Source organism: Podarcis tiliguerta (genome assembly GCF_965153285.1).
Source record: "Podarcis tiliguerta genome assembly, chromosome: 2".
Taxonomy (NCBI): Eukaryota; Metazoa; Chordata; class Lepidosauria; order Squamata; family Lacertidae; genus Podarcis; species Podarcis tiliguerta.
The window spans coordinates 88,567,480-88,582,044 of record NC_139535.1 but is presented as its reverse complement, the minus strand read 5'-3'; the positions used below and the strand labels follow the sequence as shown (position 1 = coordinate 88,582,044).

At 47.2% G+C, this 14,565-nt stretch overlaps 1 protein-coding gene across 1 annotated transcript; it reads left to right on the top strand.

Moving 5' to 3' along the window:
* Nucleotides 1-2,375: 2,375 nt before the first annotated feature.
* LOC310672550 (melanin-concentrating hormone receptor 1-like) lies at nucleotides 2,376-11,738 on the top strand. Its single transcript, XM_083429937.1, has 2 exons — nucleotides 2,376-2,798; nucleotides 9,515-11,738. Exons 1-2 carry the CDS (start codon nucleotides 2,726-2,728, stop codon nucleotides 10,555-10,557), a joined length of 1,116 nt encoding a protein of 371 aa, XP_083286063.1. The 5' UTR covers nucleotides 2,376-2,725; the 3' UTR covers nucleotides 10,558-11,738.
* The last annotated feature ends 2,827 nt before the right edge of the window (nucleotides 11,739-14,565 follow it).

Below are 14,565 nucleotides of genomic sequence, written 5' to 3'. Positions count from 1 at the left end.
TGCCTTGGCTGCACATGAACAGGAGTGTGCAGCCAATGTTGGAAATAACCCTTCTCCTCTCACCCATCAGCAGACACCACGAGTGACATCAGTTGATGAGCAGGGGGCTGTGGTTTGGGGGAAATGGCCTCACGGGCCAAAATAGTCCCCCTATTGGGGAATGATTGAACCATGGACCCAAACATCCCCATCTTTGGCCTATATAATGGCCACAATGCACCATGTCTGTGCGTGCCTACCACTGAGTTCCATTGTAAGCACATTGTAAGTCCAGGTAAGCGCATATAGGCTTGCAGCCTCACTGTGCTCAAGCCCATTGTACAGTGGCAAACATCCTAAGCATCTGAAGCCTTGTGACAGAGAAAAAGGAGGCCATTCATGCTTTTAAAAAATATTCAGCACGCTCGAAATATTCCCAACACTTCATCCTCATCGTTTCAGTAGCAGCATGTTGGGATACTGCCAGGGAGACAAAGTCCATCTTGACCTCCACGTTGTCTCCGGACGTCCATTGATCTCCCGTAGACACGCAGTATCAGCAATTAGCGACATGAGCTCTAGAAGTAGCTTCCCACATTCTAGAGCCGATGCATGCTCTTATCAGTAGAGTTCGCACAGCGAAAGATGCACACAGGAGAGCATTATTTCCAAGTTTATTCAGCGTTGATCAGAACAAAGAAAAACGTGACTGCCTGCTTGAGAGTTCCGGCAGAGAGAGAGAGAAACGAAAGCAAAGACACAACATAAACATCCTGTGAGACAGGAAATGCGCAGGCTGTGACACAAACATCCTGCTCCCTTTTAAGGTGGAACGGAAATATCCTAACACAGCACCCCTGTAAGGTGGGCCCGCCTCATTCTCCCATATTGCAGATGAGAGTGTTGGGTCTGAGCTAGAATAGGCACTTGCCCAAAGCCAGCCCAATATGTTTGGTGACCAGGTGAGATTTGAAGGCGACACTCCCTCTCAGGCCTTAGGCTGCCTGCTCACCCATACTCATTGCCATGAGGGACGATGGTTGACATTTGTCTATCTCCAGAGACAACGGGAGAGTTAGGGATAAAGTCAAACGGGTGGAGAGTTACAGCGCCTGCTGCGGCTGTAGAAACCCATAGGGGAGAGAGATGTTTTATTGCAGCTAAGATAGATGAAGGCTTCCAGCTTAGCTGTTACAGAAACACCATGGCCAGCTGATCTGCCAGAAGCGTCTTGGAAGGGCGGACCCTGCTATAGGTGAGCGCTGATGATGGGATCCTTAAGAGAAGCTCCGTGGGAAAGCAAGCCTATGGAGACTCAACTGGAAGGGGAGCCCTTTTTGACATCTACGGGGGAGGTAACCTGAAGATCCACTTGGACCTCCCCGAGTCCAGCTTCTGCCTTTTCCATTACTACTCCAGCTCCATCTGGTACGCAGGCTGAGACCCTATCTGTCTGCGGACTGCCTCGCCAGAGTGGTGCATGCTCTGGTTATCTCCCGCTTGGACTATTGCAATGCGCTCTACGTGGGGCTACCTTTGAAGGTGACCTGGAAACTACAATTAATCCAGAATGCGGCAGCTAGACTGGTGACTGGGAGCGGCTGCCGAGACCACATAACACCGATCTTGAAAGACCTACATTGGCTCCCAGTACGTTTCCGAGCACAATTCAAAGTGTTGGTGCTGACCTTTAAAGCCCTAAATGGCCTCGGTCCAGTATCCCTGAAGGAGAATCTCCACCCCCATAGTTCTACCCGGACACTGAGGTCCAGCTCCGAGGGCCTTCTGGCGGTTCCCTCACTGCAAGAAGCCAAGTTACAGGGAACTAGGCGCCTTCTCGGTAGTGGTGCCCTCCCTGTGGAACGCCCTCACACCAGATGTCAAAAAGAACAACAACTACCAGACTTTTAGAAGACATCTGAAGGCAGCTCTGTTTAGGGAAGCTTTTAATGTTTGATGTATTACAGTATTTTAATATTTTTTTGGAAGCCCCCCAGAGTGGCTGGGGAAGCCCAGCCAGATGGGCGGGGTATAAATATTATTGTTGTTGTTGTTGTTGTTGTTATTCAGGACACATTCCCCTCCCAGCTTAACCCCCACCCCCTTTGCGTCCACCCGCTGCCTTCCCCCCAGCCCCATGGGCGCGTCGGATGCAGTCAGCTGTCAGTTGATGTCAGTCATCAGATGGAGGGAGGCAGCATCGCTAGACCGGGTACCTTGGAAAGCGCTTAAGGATCCTCTCTCTCTCTCTCTCTCTCTCTCTCTCTCTCTGTGTGTGTGTGTGTGTGTGTGTGCGCGCGCGCGCGCGCGCGCGCACCAATCTGGCTTCTTCCCTGCCGGCTGCAGCCTGCGATTCAGCCTTTGCGGAGGCAGCTAGATGCCGCCCCCAACATACACACGCACACACGTGCGCCCGCCTCCTAAACGCAGGCTCCGGCTTGACTTCTTAAAACGCAGGCTCCGCTCCGATCGGCAGGCGCGCAGACCGTCTCCGGCTCTGCAAGCATCCAGACAAGTCGCCCGCAGATTCCTGTGCGATCGGAAGATCGGCTCGTCGATTTCCACCCTCCCCCAACTTCTCCCAAGTTATTTCGCCCCCCAAAAGCGAGCTCGCTCTGCAGAAGGAAGTGGCCAGACGCCCAGGTGGCTCAAAGTGGTCAGAGGGCGATGTTGGAGGCTTGAAAAAACACCAGCAAAGCCCATCAGCGAGGCGGGCAGGTGTTGGGTTGTCCTCTTGGGGGAAGAAATGGCCGTAGAGAACTGCTCCGGAGCCTCCTTCCCAATGAATTCTTCTGACTTCCCCGCCAGGAACAGATCAAGTAAGTCAAGGATGGTGGAGGTTTCAATCTGGATAACTTTTCTTGAGAAAGGTTTTTCCCCCTTCTTGTTGCAGGGACAGGTAGCAAAAACCAAATTGGTTGTCTTGCCTGTTCAAAACTTGTCCAAATCCAGCATCTCGCTGCTCTCCTGTTCTTTCCCATTTAGTGGCTTGGTGATGATGGGTGCGCGCTCCCTCCCCCTCCCAAGGCAAAACAGATAAATAAAAATGGAAGCGAGTCACTATCAAAGCTTGCCTTACAGAATGGATCGTGGGGTTTAGAGCCTCACTTTTAGGAATGATGTCTGCGCTGCCTGAGCCGCCCACTCCTGCCTCGCTTCACCCCTACAATACTTTAGAAAGTGCAACAGGTTGGGGAAATGGCTTCGCTTCAGCACCATAGGCGGCGGACAACTCCCTCGGTGTGCTTCTTGGTCTCTTTGTTCCCGAGGGCGCAGTATTTGCCCCTCAACGGAGGGTGGGGGATGGAGATCATCCAGATGTGGTTGGACCACAACTCCCATCACTACTGGCCATACCGAGGAGAGTTGTACTTTAGCAACATCTGGGGGGTGGCAGAGGTTAGCTGCCCCTGATGTTGGCAACATTCCCTTCTCTAAATTAATGGGAAATGGCTGGGCAGCATAGGCTGGGGCCGAAGGGATGCTTAATCCAACAACATGTGGAGGGCACCACATAGGCTACCCCAGGTGTGAATGGAATAAATTGGGAGGGGAGCATGGGGTGCCACCTCTTTTTACGGCTTCCGAGGGTTTGTGTCTCTGCTGAACACATGGAGAGCAATAACAGCTCCTTGCAGACTAACAGGAAACAGTCTTAATGAAAAGCATTCATGTCCTGGATTACTCCCTTCAAACAACCCCCAAACCTTTCCGCTGTAGACGCCATCCTCTATGCTTCATATTAAGAAAAAATTAACAAGATTTTCAGCCTAATAATAAAGGTTCCTAATCCATTTACCGGCTTGCTTTCAATAGGCTCTTTTAAGATGCAGCAGGTAATGCTTCTGAGGTCATTCAATTGAAAGTAATTTGTTTTGACTGTACAGCACAGACCATTCATTTACTGCTCACAAAAGAAATCTCAAGCATACTGACTGATCCAGATATGTGCATAAACTATCTGCAACAAAACAGCAAACCCATAAGCCCTTTCACTTTGCGGAGGAGCTCACATTAAAATGAATTTTTAAAATGTTTTTTTAAAAACGAGTGGTTTAGGAATTGAATGACTCACACATATTAATCTCAATAATGCTTTAAGATGTTTATGATGTTTTAAAAACCAATGCAGTTTTCTACTCCTGCTGCTGACAAGGCACCAAGTGACTTATCTTATCTGTAGTGGGGGGGGGGGTGTTGAATATTGTGTCTGATTTAAAGGTAGGTAAGCTGAGTGCAAAAGGTCGCAATCTGACATATATTTACTAGGGGGTAAGGTTGTATTCACCAGGAAACAAGTCCCATTGAAACCACCATACTAACTTCTGAGCTGGCTTAAGATTGGATGTTAAATCCTACTTTCACTTGACTTCTGAGTAAACATCCTTAGCTTCATGCTACAGATTATGTATGGTACTTGATAGCAATAACAGGGTAAAATGGTGTGTGTGGATTTGGCAGGAGAAGAGATTAGCAGTGGTGTGCACACACCTTAGACCAGGGTACCACCTGGACTGCATAAGCAAGCCTGCTGGTATTCAGATACTGAAGCTGATACTGTCTTGCTGCCATAGTTGAAGTAAAATTCAATGGCCAATCCGCTTGACTTGGGGTAGAGTGTTGGCAAAAGTGGGAATCTTTCCTTCACAGGCAGCAAAATGCCTTAGGCCAACCTTGGAGTTGGAAGAGAAACCATGTATGCCATGTTGAATTCAATTAAAAATTAGGGCTGGCACTTGAGGAAAAAGAAAGAAATCTTAGGCTCTGTTCACACTCCTGGTTGCTGTGTACTCATTGCATTTCCAGCACTGGGTTTCTAATCCAAAATGCACATGTAACCTGGACTTCGTTATAAGATGCTAGTCTGATGCCCGGTTTCGCAAAGCAGCTTCTCACTGATTGGAGTAAAGACGTCCCTGCCCCATCAATGGAAGTGACTGAGTGTGGTAGAAGAATGACCGAACTTAGGGGTGTAGTGCTGTCATCCACAAGGACCTCTGACCCCCAAGTGTGCCTCATCCCATGCATGGGGTGGTGGGTGGGAGTGGGGTGCAGAGGGTAAAGAACACCCTCTTTGCTCACACAGGGGACTCATGCACTGGGTGCATGCATGGGGCACTTGGTTCATGCCCCCCAAGATTCTGTGCCCAGGGCCACACACACACGCCCTGGCCACCCAAGCTATGGTACTGGTCAAGCTTCATATACAGACACACCAGTGGAGGATGGTGGTCCTCAGGACTGGTGGGGCAGAAGGAAGGGAGGTCAACAGGAGATGGAGCCAGAACCAGTGATAGGCAGAGCCAAATGATTCCACTTCTGTCCATATTCATCTCCCTCTTGAGTCCTACCAAGGCAACACTGAGACTAAGGAGGACGAGGCTGAAAGCTGGGGCCACTCCCTAGCCTGGTTGTCCTAAGGCAGGCAGGTGGGGTCTGGCTGAAGACACACTGATCTTGGTGGGACAGTGCCCCCCTTGTCCTAATGCCTCCACTGCTACTCGGAGAAGCACCTTAACCACAACATTTCTTTTCAAATGCTATATATTTTAATTCATGCGTAAACTGTGTTAAACACGTTAAGGAAAACCTCCCCAGAATATGATCTCTACCAAAGCAGATTTATACCCAAACAAATAACAATGCACTGTTCCTTCCAAGACCTGGTAAACAGTGGAAACGTTATCCGTGAAACTGATGCCAGAGGTCCGTTTCTCCTTTGTATGGTTTCTATATTTTCTTACACCATGCGGCTGCTGTTTCCTCTGCTGTCGCTTGACTCTGTGCCCAGCTCCACCAGCCTTTGGGCTAAACACTCTCTCTGCACGCCAGATGGCACTGTGGGAAGATGAGGTGACTAGCTACAGTGACTATGTACCTTGCCTTGTGTCATCTGACGAGAGTCACGGGTGCAAAACCCAAGACACTCTCTGTGTCTTTTGCATCAAGCTGTCACACATGAGCAGTGCAGAAGTTTGGTAGCTTGTTCCCTGGAAGGGCTCCTTTGCCTTCAAGAAGTGCTTCACGTTCAGAAAATTAGCACTTGTTGAAACCAGGGGCCTCTGGAAAACCCACAAGATGACATGAGGGCAACAGCCCTCTTCTGCTGTTCCATGCAAACCAGGATTCAGAGGTATAATGTCTCTCATTCATCTTAAAACAGATTTCTCACATCCAAAGCTCTGTAATGTATTGACTCATTGTAGAAGAGTGAATTTCAGTTGATCCAGGTTTTCTCAGGAGAAGTTGCACATGTATGATTCTACGAACTGCATCTCACATTTTGGGGTTTCTTTTCATTTATTGCACTGGAAGCAAGATAAGGCTGCCTTACAGAAGCGCCTATTCCAATGAGCAGGTCAAGGAGGTTCAAGGAGTTCTTGGAGCATGAATTCCTATTGTGTAATTTTAGACAGGTGGCCCCCAGACAGTCTTCTTCTTTTTTGGCGAGGATGGGTATAAGAATGTCTATTTCACAAAGCTCGCACAATGCTTAGAAAAGAAAACCTCAAGAACTTGTCTGGCCTTGAGCACTGAGTGCCTTGAACTGGGGAAGGAGGAAAGTATTTGCTGCTCAATCTCTGCAAAATATCTCCAGCTAGACCTGCTTTGCAAATCCAGGCTCTTCAGGCAGAAAGATCTTAAATGAACAGCTGAGGTTTGAACATCTCTCTGCTTCCTTCGTCTCCATTTCGAGGGCTTCCAGACTGGGACCAAATATTGCACAGTTTGTGCTGTGTTCCTGAAGTTGTTCAGGTTTCCAGCTGATGAACTGTTCCCAATAATCTCTGGTATTCATGGAAAACGAAGTAGGGGAGCCACAGAACTATGCTGTCACCCAGTAGGTGAGAAGGTGATTGAATATGGGTGGGTCGAGTACAAAAAGGTGGCTGTGAATTAATCCCTCCTGACTTCAGGCAATAAGAAAGCTAGGAAACAGTGTTGGGTATGACTGGAGAGTTAATCATACCATCAAACTGCAGTAATGAGCCCTGGGGCACTTCCCTTGGATTAATAACTAGCTGGGAAAGAGTGACTGCAGTTCACGCACAACTGAAATGAGGCCCCATTAAGTCTGAGAAGGCAATTAAGCCTCCTAGAAATGAACTGTGCCAATGTTTGTCTTTTGTTTATGCCTTGAATTTGACAAGGGAGGGAAATGCCTACAAGGGGAAGTGGGGGTGTACTGATTCATTTTGGATGGATGACTCATCATATAAACATCTGGATAGCTTGAAATATCCATTCAAAAATTAATACCTGTCCATCACTCAGATACACTCTGTCTGGTCCCCTTCGTCTTAAAACCAAGAAGTGATAAAACACAGAGCTCTCCTCCCCCCTTTTTTTCTTTCTTTTGCAGAGTGTCTTAATCTTTAGCAAACGCTCAGGTTTTCCTGCTTTGACACAAGGCAGGTCTATTAGAATTGCCAACTTCCTCTCTCTCTCTCTCTCCAGCTTCTGCGACTTTGACAACGGGTGCGACTGAAAGAAAATCAGCAAGGCAATGCTTTCCCCATCGCTGCATCTCCATGCTGGGGAAAGCTTAACCTAATCAAATTTCTGTTTATCATGAAACTGTTAAAAACACAGGGGCCCTGTTAGGGTGGAAAAGTGGGCAACCACTTTCTATGAAATGTTTAGGAAGAGAAAGACTGCACCTGTAAATTCCATGTTGTGTGGTATCTAAAGAAGGAAAGGTCCACACAATGAGGTTCCTGGCAAAGTCCCTGGCAGGGAAGTCATCAAAGCACCATTATACCCATTGCAGGCTAGATTCTGCTCCCTTGACAACAGCTATTTGCATAAAATTTGCTGCTTGAGCATATTCTTCTATGCCAGGGATGGGGAACCTGTGACTCTCCTGATATTGTTGGATCTCCAGCTTCCATCAGCAACCATGGCCAATCTTATCATCTTGTCTTGTCTGTCTTGTCTTGTCTTGTCTTGTCTTGTCTTGTCTTGTCTTGTCTTGTCTTGTCATCTTATCTTATCTTATCTTATCTTATCTTATCTTATCTTATCTTATCTTATCATCATCTTATCTTATCTTCTTATCTTATCTTCTTATTGTTGCATCTATAACTCACCTTCTTCTCGAAGGAGCTCAAAGTGGTATAATGGCTCACCCACCCTCATTTAATCCCCACAAAAATCATGTGAGGTAGGTTAGGCTGAGAGGAAGTGACTGGCTTCATGCGTGAGTGGGGATTCCAACCCTGATCTCCCAGGTCCCAGTACAACACTCTGACCACTACATCATACTGGCCAATGGTTTGGGATGATGGGAGTTGTAGTCCAGCAACACCTGGAAGGCAGCAGGTTCCCCATCACTGTCCATTCCCTATCCCATCGGTGCTCACCACAGCTTCCATTTTCAGTGAATGACCAGATCATATGGAAAGGATGGCAGAGTTGTAGCCCACTGGTAGAGCATCGGAGGTCCCAGGTCCATTCCCTGACATCTCTAGGTATGGCTGGGAGGGACCCTTGTCTGAAATCCTGGAGAGCTGCTGCCCATCAGTTTAGAGTAGACAACATTGAGCAAGATACACCAATGGTCTGACTTGGTGTCAGAGAGTTCCCTGTGTTCCTGCTCCTTCCATAGCTGTGTAGAGCTGTGTTTTCATGACAGATTTGGTGGAGGAGAGGGAGGGAAGAGATCGTCAACTGCACTCATTGCAATTGCCTCTTCACAACTAGTAATGCTATAGGAGTGCTTCCTCCTTTGCATCCGGCCGCCTGAGTCATGAATGGAGCTGAGGCGATTTGGAAACATTAGGTGCCAAAGCCCTGCCGTCCTTGACAGGGCAGATACTGAGCAGCAATATTTTTAGAAGTCACGTGGAGTTAATAAGCTAGCTTCACATCATGTGACATGGGGGACAACAATGTGAAGAGACTATTGCCCTCACATCCTGCTTGCGGACTTCCCAAGCAGTATATGGTGGTGGGAAACAAAATGGCGGACTAGATTAACTTGTAGTCTGATGAAGTGGGTCTGCTCTTGCATTCTGACACGTGTAACTTAGGTCTTAAATGTATGGTGCTCACAAATTGGCCCTTCCTTTTGGGAAACTGAAGGCTGGCTCTCCAAACAAATATAGCCTCAGAGGGCTACAAAGTGCAAGGACACTCACTATTCTTTTTTTATATATATAATTTTTATTAATTTCAACATACCAATTATGATACATTCCACAGAACTTCACATCTTATACAATCTTTTAGGACTTCCATCAGCACCTCTGATGATCCACCATTTTTATCATTTCTTCTGCATTTCTTAAATTCCTATTGCCTTTAATTATCTTAACTCACATTCCACCTCTTTAACCATTTTTGCAATAATTCAAATAATTTACCTCACAAAACTTCTTGCAAACCTACAAACGTAATCTGGTCATCACAATTACTTTTCAAATAGTCCATAAATTTACACCAGTCTTCTGTGAATCTCTGGTAGGACATTCACTATTCTCTCTCTCTCTCTCTCTCTCTCTCTCTCTCTCTCTCTCTGGCTTGTTTTTGGCAGTGGTGGAAAGGCCGACTCCCTACACCAATGTGATCATGCCGAGTTTGTTCGGCATCATTTGCTTCCTCGGCATCGTCGGGAACCTCATTGTGATCTACACCATTATCAAGAAGAAGAAGCTGAGGTGCAAACAGACAGTGCCTGACATCTTCATCTTCAACCTCTCCATTGTAGACCTGCTTTTCCTGCTGGGCATGCCTTTCCTCATCCACCAACTCCTTGGCAACGGGGCCTGGTACTTTGGAGCTCCTTTATGCACCATCATCACCGCTCTGGACACCAACAGCCAGATCACCAGCACCAACATCCTGACAGTCATGACCTTGGACCGTTACCTGGCCACCGTCTATCCTCTGAAGTCCACTTACGTCCGGACGCCGTGTGTGGCAGCCTTAGTGATTGGCCTGGTGTGGCTCCTCTCTCTCCTGACTATCATCCCAGTGTGGATGTACGCAGGGCTGATGCCTTTGGAGGATGGGAGTGCCCGCTGTGCCCTTTTGCTTCCCAACCCGGAGACTGATATTTACTGGTTCACCATCTACCAGTTCATGCTCGCTTTTGCCATCCCACTGTTCATCATCTGCGTGGTCTACTTTAAGATCCTCCAGCATATGGCTACCACTGTGGTGCCCTTGCCCCAGAGGAGCCTCCGGGTACGTACCAAGAAGGTCACCCGAATGGCAGTTGCCATCTGCTCTGCCTTCTTCATTTGCTGGGCGCCCTTCTACATCCTTCAGCTGGTGCATCTTGGCATAGACACCCCTTCTGTGGCCTTCTTCTATGCCTACAACTTTGCCATCAGCTTGGGCTATGCCAACAGTTGCCTCAATCCCTTCCTCTACATTGCCCTGAGCGAAACCTTCAAGCGCCAATTCATGGTGGCCATTCGTCCGGCCAAGGAGCAGTTCCGGGTCAACAACAACAACAACAGCACAACAGAAGCCAGCGTGTGCCTGAAGCTTGCCCCAGAATCCACCCAGCAGACTCAGTTTCTGGAGGACTTTTCTCCACACTCGTTGCCTGTGACGGTTGCCGTTCACTGAGGACTCTGTTAGTCCTGCAGCTACGAGACTACAAAAAGCTTTTCCTTCACAATGCTGCAAGGGATGGTGGGCAGGTGGACTGATTGGGGCCGGTACTGTCATTAGGCAAGCTGAGGAGGTGATGGAGGCTTTCCGTGTAGGTGAACTTTCCTCCGATACTTGGTGAGAGATTGACAGTAACTGCAAAGTATGCAAAGGCAACCACCCCAGTTTGCAAGAAACCTAGGGATGAGTGAGAAGAAGGCATGATGATGAAGCCAAAACGATCAGTTGAACAGCAAATGGACAAGGGCATGCAAATAGTATGAAAGCACAACAACTTCCTGCCTTCAATGGAGCTGAGTAACTTCTGTCTAACGCAGGATAACCAGCATAAAAAAATACATTGGCCATAACCAATTATTAAGCAAAGAGTCAAGCAAGTGGAGATTCATTTTCTGTGTCCATGGCAGTATGAACCACAAACAAATAATGTCCCATCTCCTGCAATGTAACACCTCGTACAATGCCTATTGTCTGGAAAAGTGCCAAGAAAGACTTGGGTGAACCTAAGGAAGGATCACAGCTTGCCCAAGGATGGAGTAAGGAAAGGCATTAAGGACCTGTCAGTAATTCCTGGCCTCACTCACTGAAGAAGGCGAATGGCAGTAGGCTTCAACTTCAGAGTCTTCTTATTCAGTCATGTGACCACTGGAGGCTGCTCCTGAATCTCAACAGTGGTGGGGATGCAGTTATGGGGAAATCTCAGCCTCTTGGTTTCTTCCTTTGACACGGCTGCTGCAGAGCTTCTGACCACAAAAAGTGGGGCAATCCTGCTCTTTGCTGCGTATACTAATAAAGGAGTGTTGCCACTTCTGTGTAGAAGGGATGAATAACTTGCCAGCATTAGAGCTGTTGTACTTTGAACAGTCAAAAAGTACAAGACCCCAAATGCTTCAACAGATACCATTTGTTTTGTCACAGTGCTGAACAACTTCGAAGAATTGTTCCTGGCAAAATTCCCTCATTGTCTTTGTAACTATTATGCTGTCTCTGCATCGTCCCAACCCAAACCATCACCTATGGTTCTGTGATGAGTAGAAAGACAATGAAACTCAGCTAAGCTCTTTTTCTTTCCTTTGCAAAGGTTTAACAGCTTCTTGAAGTCAAGCTGGGGCCTGTTGAATAAAAATAACAACAAACCCTCTGCATTTGGTGTGCATAAAAGTGCTTACAGAGAAAGGGGTCTTTTGGGGAGGTGGCATCAGAAAGAATGATTGCATGCATCTGACCAACATTGCCAGTTTTTCAACCAGCATCTGGAGCTGTGTGTTTTGAAAGAGCTCGAGATTGTTCCGAAATTGGCAGGTGAAGTTTTACACAGTGTGGAGGATCTCATTTTATAAGGTGCTAGTGGCTGCAGGTCAAGTAGCCATTAAAAGTACAGGAACAGCAGCCGATCAGGAAAAGTGGCAATCCCATGCCCAAGATCCACAAGCTACAAGGATGCTGGAGACAACTAGTCCAATTGGAAGATCAATCCTAACCGTATCTATAGGTGCAAACCAGGGAGCCAGAGGTGGGTGCCCCTTTTCCCAATGCTCCCCATCATTCATCGTTTTATTCCCTTTCGATTAAATCGTGCAGTCAGCAGTGAAGAAAGCTACCACTTGCTAGCAATTTCAAAGAGGGCATTGGGAACTATTTAATTGCCTTTTCTCGACTTTTCTCAAACCTCAGGTGGCTAAATGCAGCTCTGATAAGTCGCATCACACTGAACCAGACAGTTTATCGTTAAGGCTCAATCCAGGACTCATTAGCAGCTCTGGCAAAGCTTGTGTGGAGCCAGTGTGGTGTAGTGGTTAAGAGCGGTGGACTCATAATCTGGTGAACCGGGTTTGATTCCCCGCTCCTCCACATGCAGCTGCTGGTTGACCTTGGGCTAGTCACACTTCTCTGAAGTCTCTCAGCCCCACTCACCTCACAGAGTGTTTGTTGTGGGGGAGGAAGGGAAAGGAGAATGTTAGCTGCTTTGAGACTCCTTCAGGTAGTGCTAAAGCGGGATATCAAATCCAAACTCTTCTTGTTGTTGTCTGGATGGTTTGTGCAGCGGCGAAGCATATTCCTGCGCTGGTCAGGGCGGGCACGCTCCAGAGGGGAATGGGGCATGGAGGGTGCCCTCCCATGCGCCACATTTCAGGGTAGGAGAGGGGTGGGGAAGCTGCTGTCACTCTCCTCTTGCTCTCTGCAGCCGGGTGAGACATTACCCGGCAACGGAGCTCCTGCAGTCAGGTTCGCCTTGCCATGGCTAAGGAGAGCTGCTCAGTGGCGTAGCGTGGGGGGTGCAGGGGGGGCCGGCCGCACCGGGCACAACATCTGGGGGTTAGGGTTAGGGGGCACAAATCCACGGGTTAGGGGGCGCAAATTACTTGCCTTGCCCTGGGTGCTGACAACCCACGCTACGCCACTGGAGCTGCTCTCTGCTGCTGGGTCAGAAGAGCTGCCGTCGCCGGATGCGAGGTGTGCCGCCCACTCGTCTGCCATTTTGTCACCCCCCTCAGTCATGACACCCGGGGTAGACTGCACCTCCCGCACCCTCCTTCCTATGCCTCTGGGTTTGTGCTACAGTCTTTTTTCCCTGTCTGATCAGAAATGAGGTAAGAAATGAGATGATGAACACAGGAAAAATACAGTGCAGTTATGTAAATATAAAGTGTTAAGTGTCGTTTGCTGATGTAACACGCTGAAAATGGGAGCTTACATGAGCAACGTTATGTTTTGAGCATGCATTTGAAGAATAAAGGAATTCAGAAATTCTGCTTTGTTCAAAAATCCCAATTCTTTTTCGGAACCACCCTGTCTAGGGAAGCTTTAAATGTTTTATGCATTACTGTACTTTAATATTTTGTTGGAAGCCACCCAGAGTGGCTGGGGAAGCCCAGCCAGATGGCCAGGGTATAAATAAATTATTATTATTATTATTATTATTATTATTATTATTATTATTATCCCCAATATATACTCAGGGGTTTGTACACTGTCCTTCAATAAAATTGCCAAAGCAGCTTACAAAACACATGAATAACATTTACTGCACAGTGCAAGATAACAGAATTTATACAACCTTCCATAAAGGAATCACTACTCACTATTTTAGTGTGTGTCCTTGCATTACAAAAGGTATAAAAAAACACACACAAATATAAAACATGCAAATAAAAATATATACTAAAAGAATAAAAGAACATGGAACAGCATCAAGCAACAATAAACCCAGTCATGATAAAACACAACTGAGGTAAAAGGCCTGAGAAAATAAAAAAGGCCTTTGCATGGTGTCAAAATGGCGTCGGGGAGGTGGCAGGTGAGCCTCCCTGGGCAGACCATTCCACAAACGGGGTGCCACCACTGACAAGACTCTTCCCTCAGTCGCTCTTGCAACCATACAAACATTACCAAAATAATAATAATAATAATCAAAAAAGAAAGAAAGGAAAACCCTGAAATATGCAGACAGAACTGAGGGGAAACAGATTGCTTTTCAAAAATGTGAATATTGCCACACATTAATTAAAGGTGCATCCTGTGGTGTTAGCGACATCGCAACTCAGTGCCTACGAGGCATTTTCACTTAATGAAGAGAGCACAGAAGAGACAACATAAGCAGTGGATTACGCTGCTACGATGCTGTGAAGGAATCCCATGAGAGAGATTCAGAAGTCTAAAGCAGCTTGTTAAACAACCATCTGCGGATGCAGGGATGGATTTGTTGTACTGGAACATTAATGTCATGTCCCCATGTCCCCAGGCACACACCTGCAGCAGCCACAGCAACCGAGCATGGCCAGAGACTGGTTGGGAACCAATTGTATTTCTCACTTGATTAAAAGTGGGGTTCAACTATATTCTGCTATTAAGATTCAAAAGCCTTTACTGAAGCTTGCTGTCCTAGTGATCATCGGTTTGCAGCTTTGTTGATAAGATTGCCAATAGATATGGGCCTGGGTATACAACAGAGTTTGTTTGTTT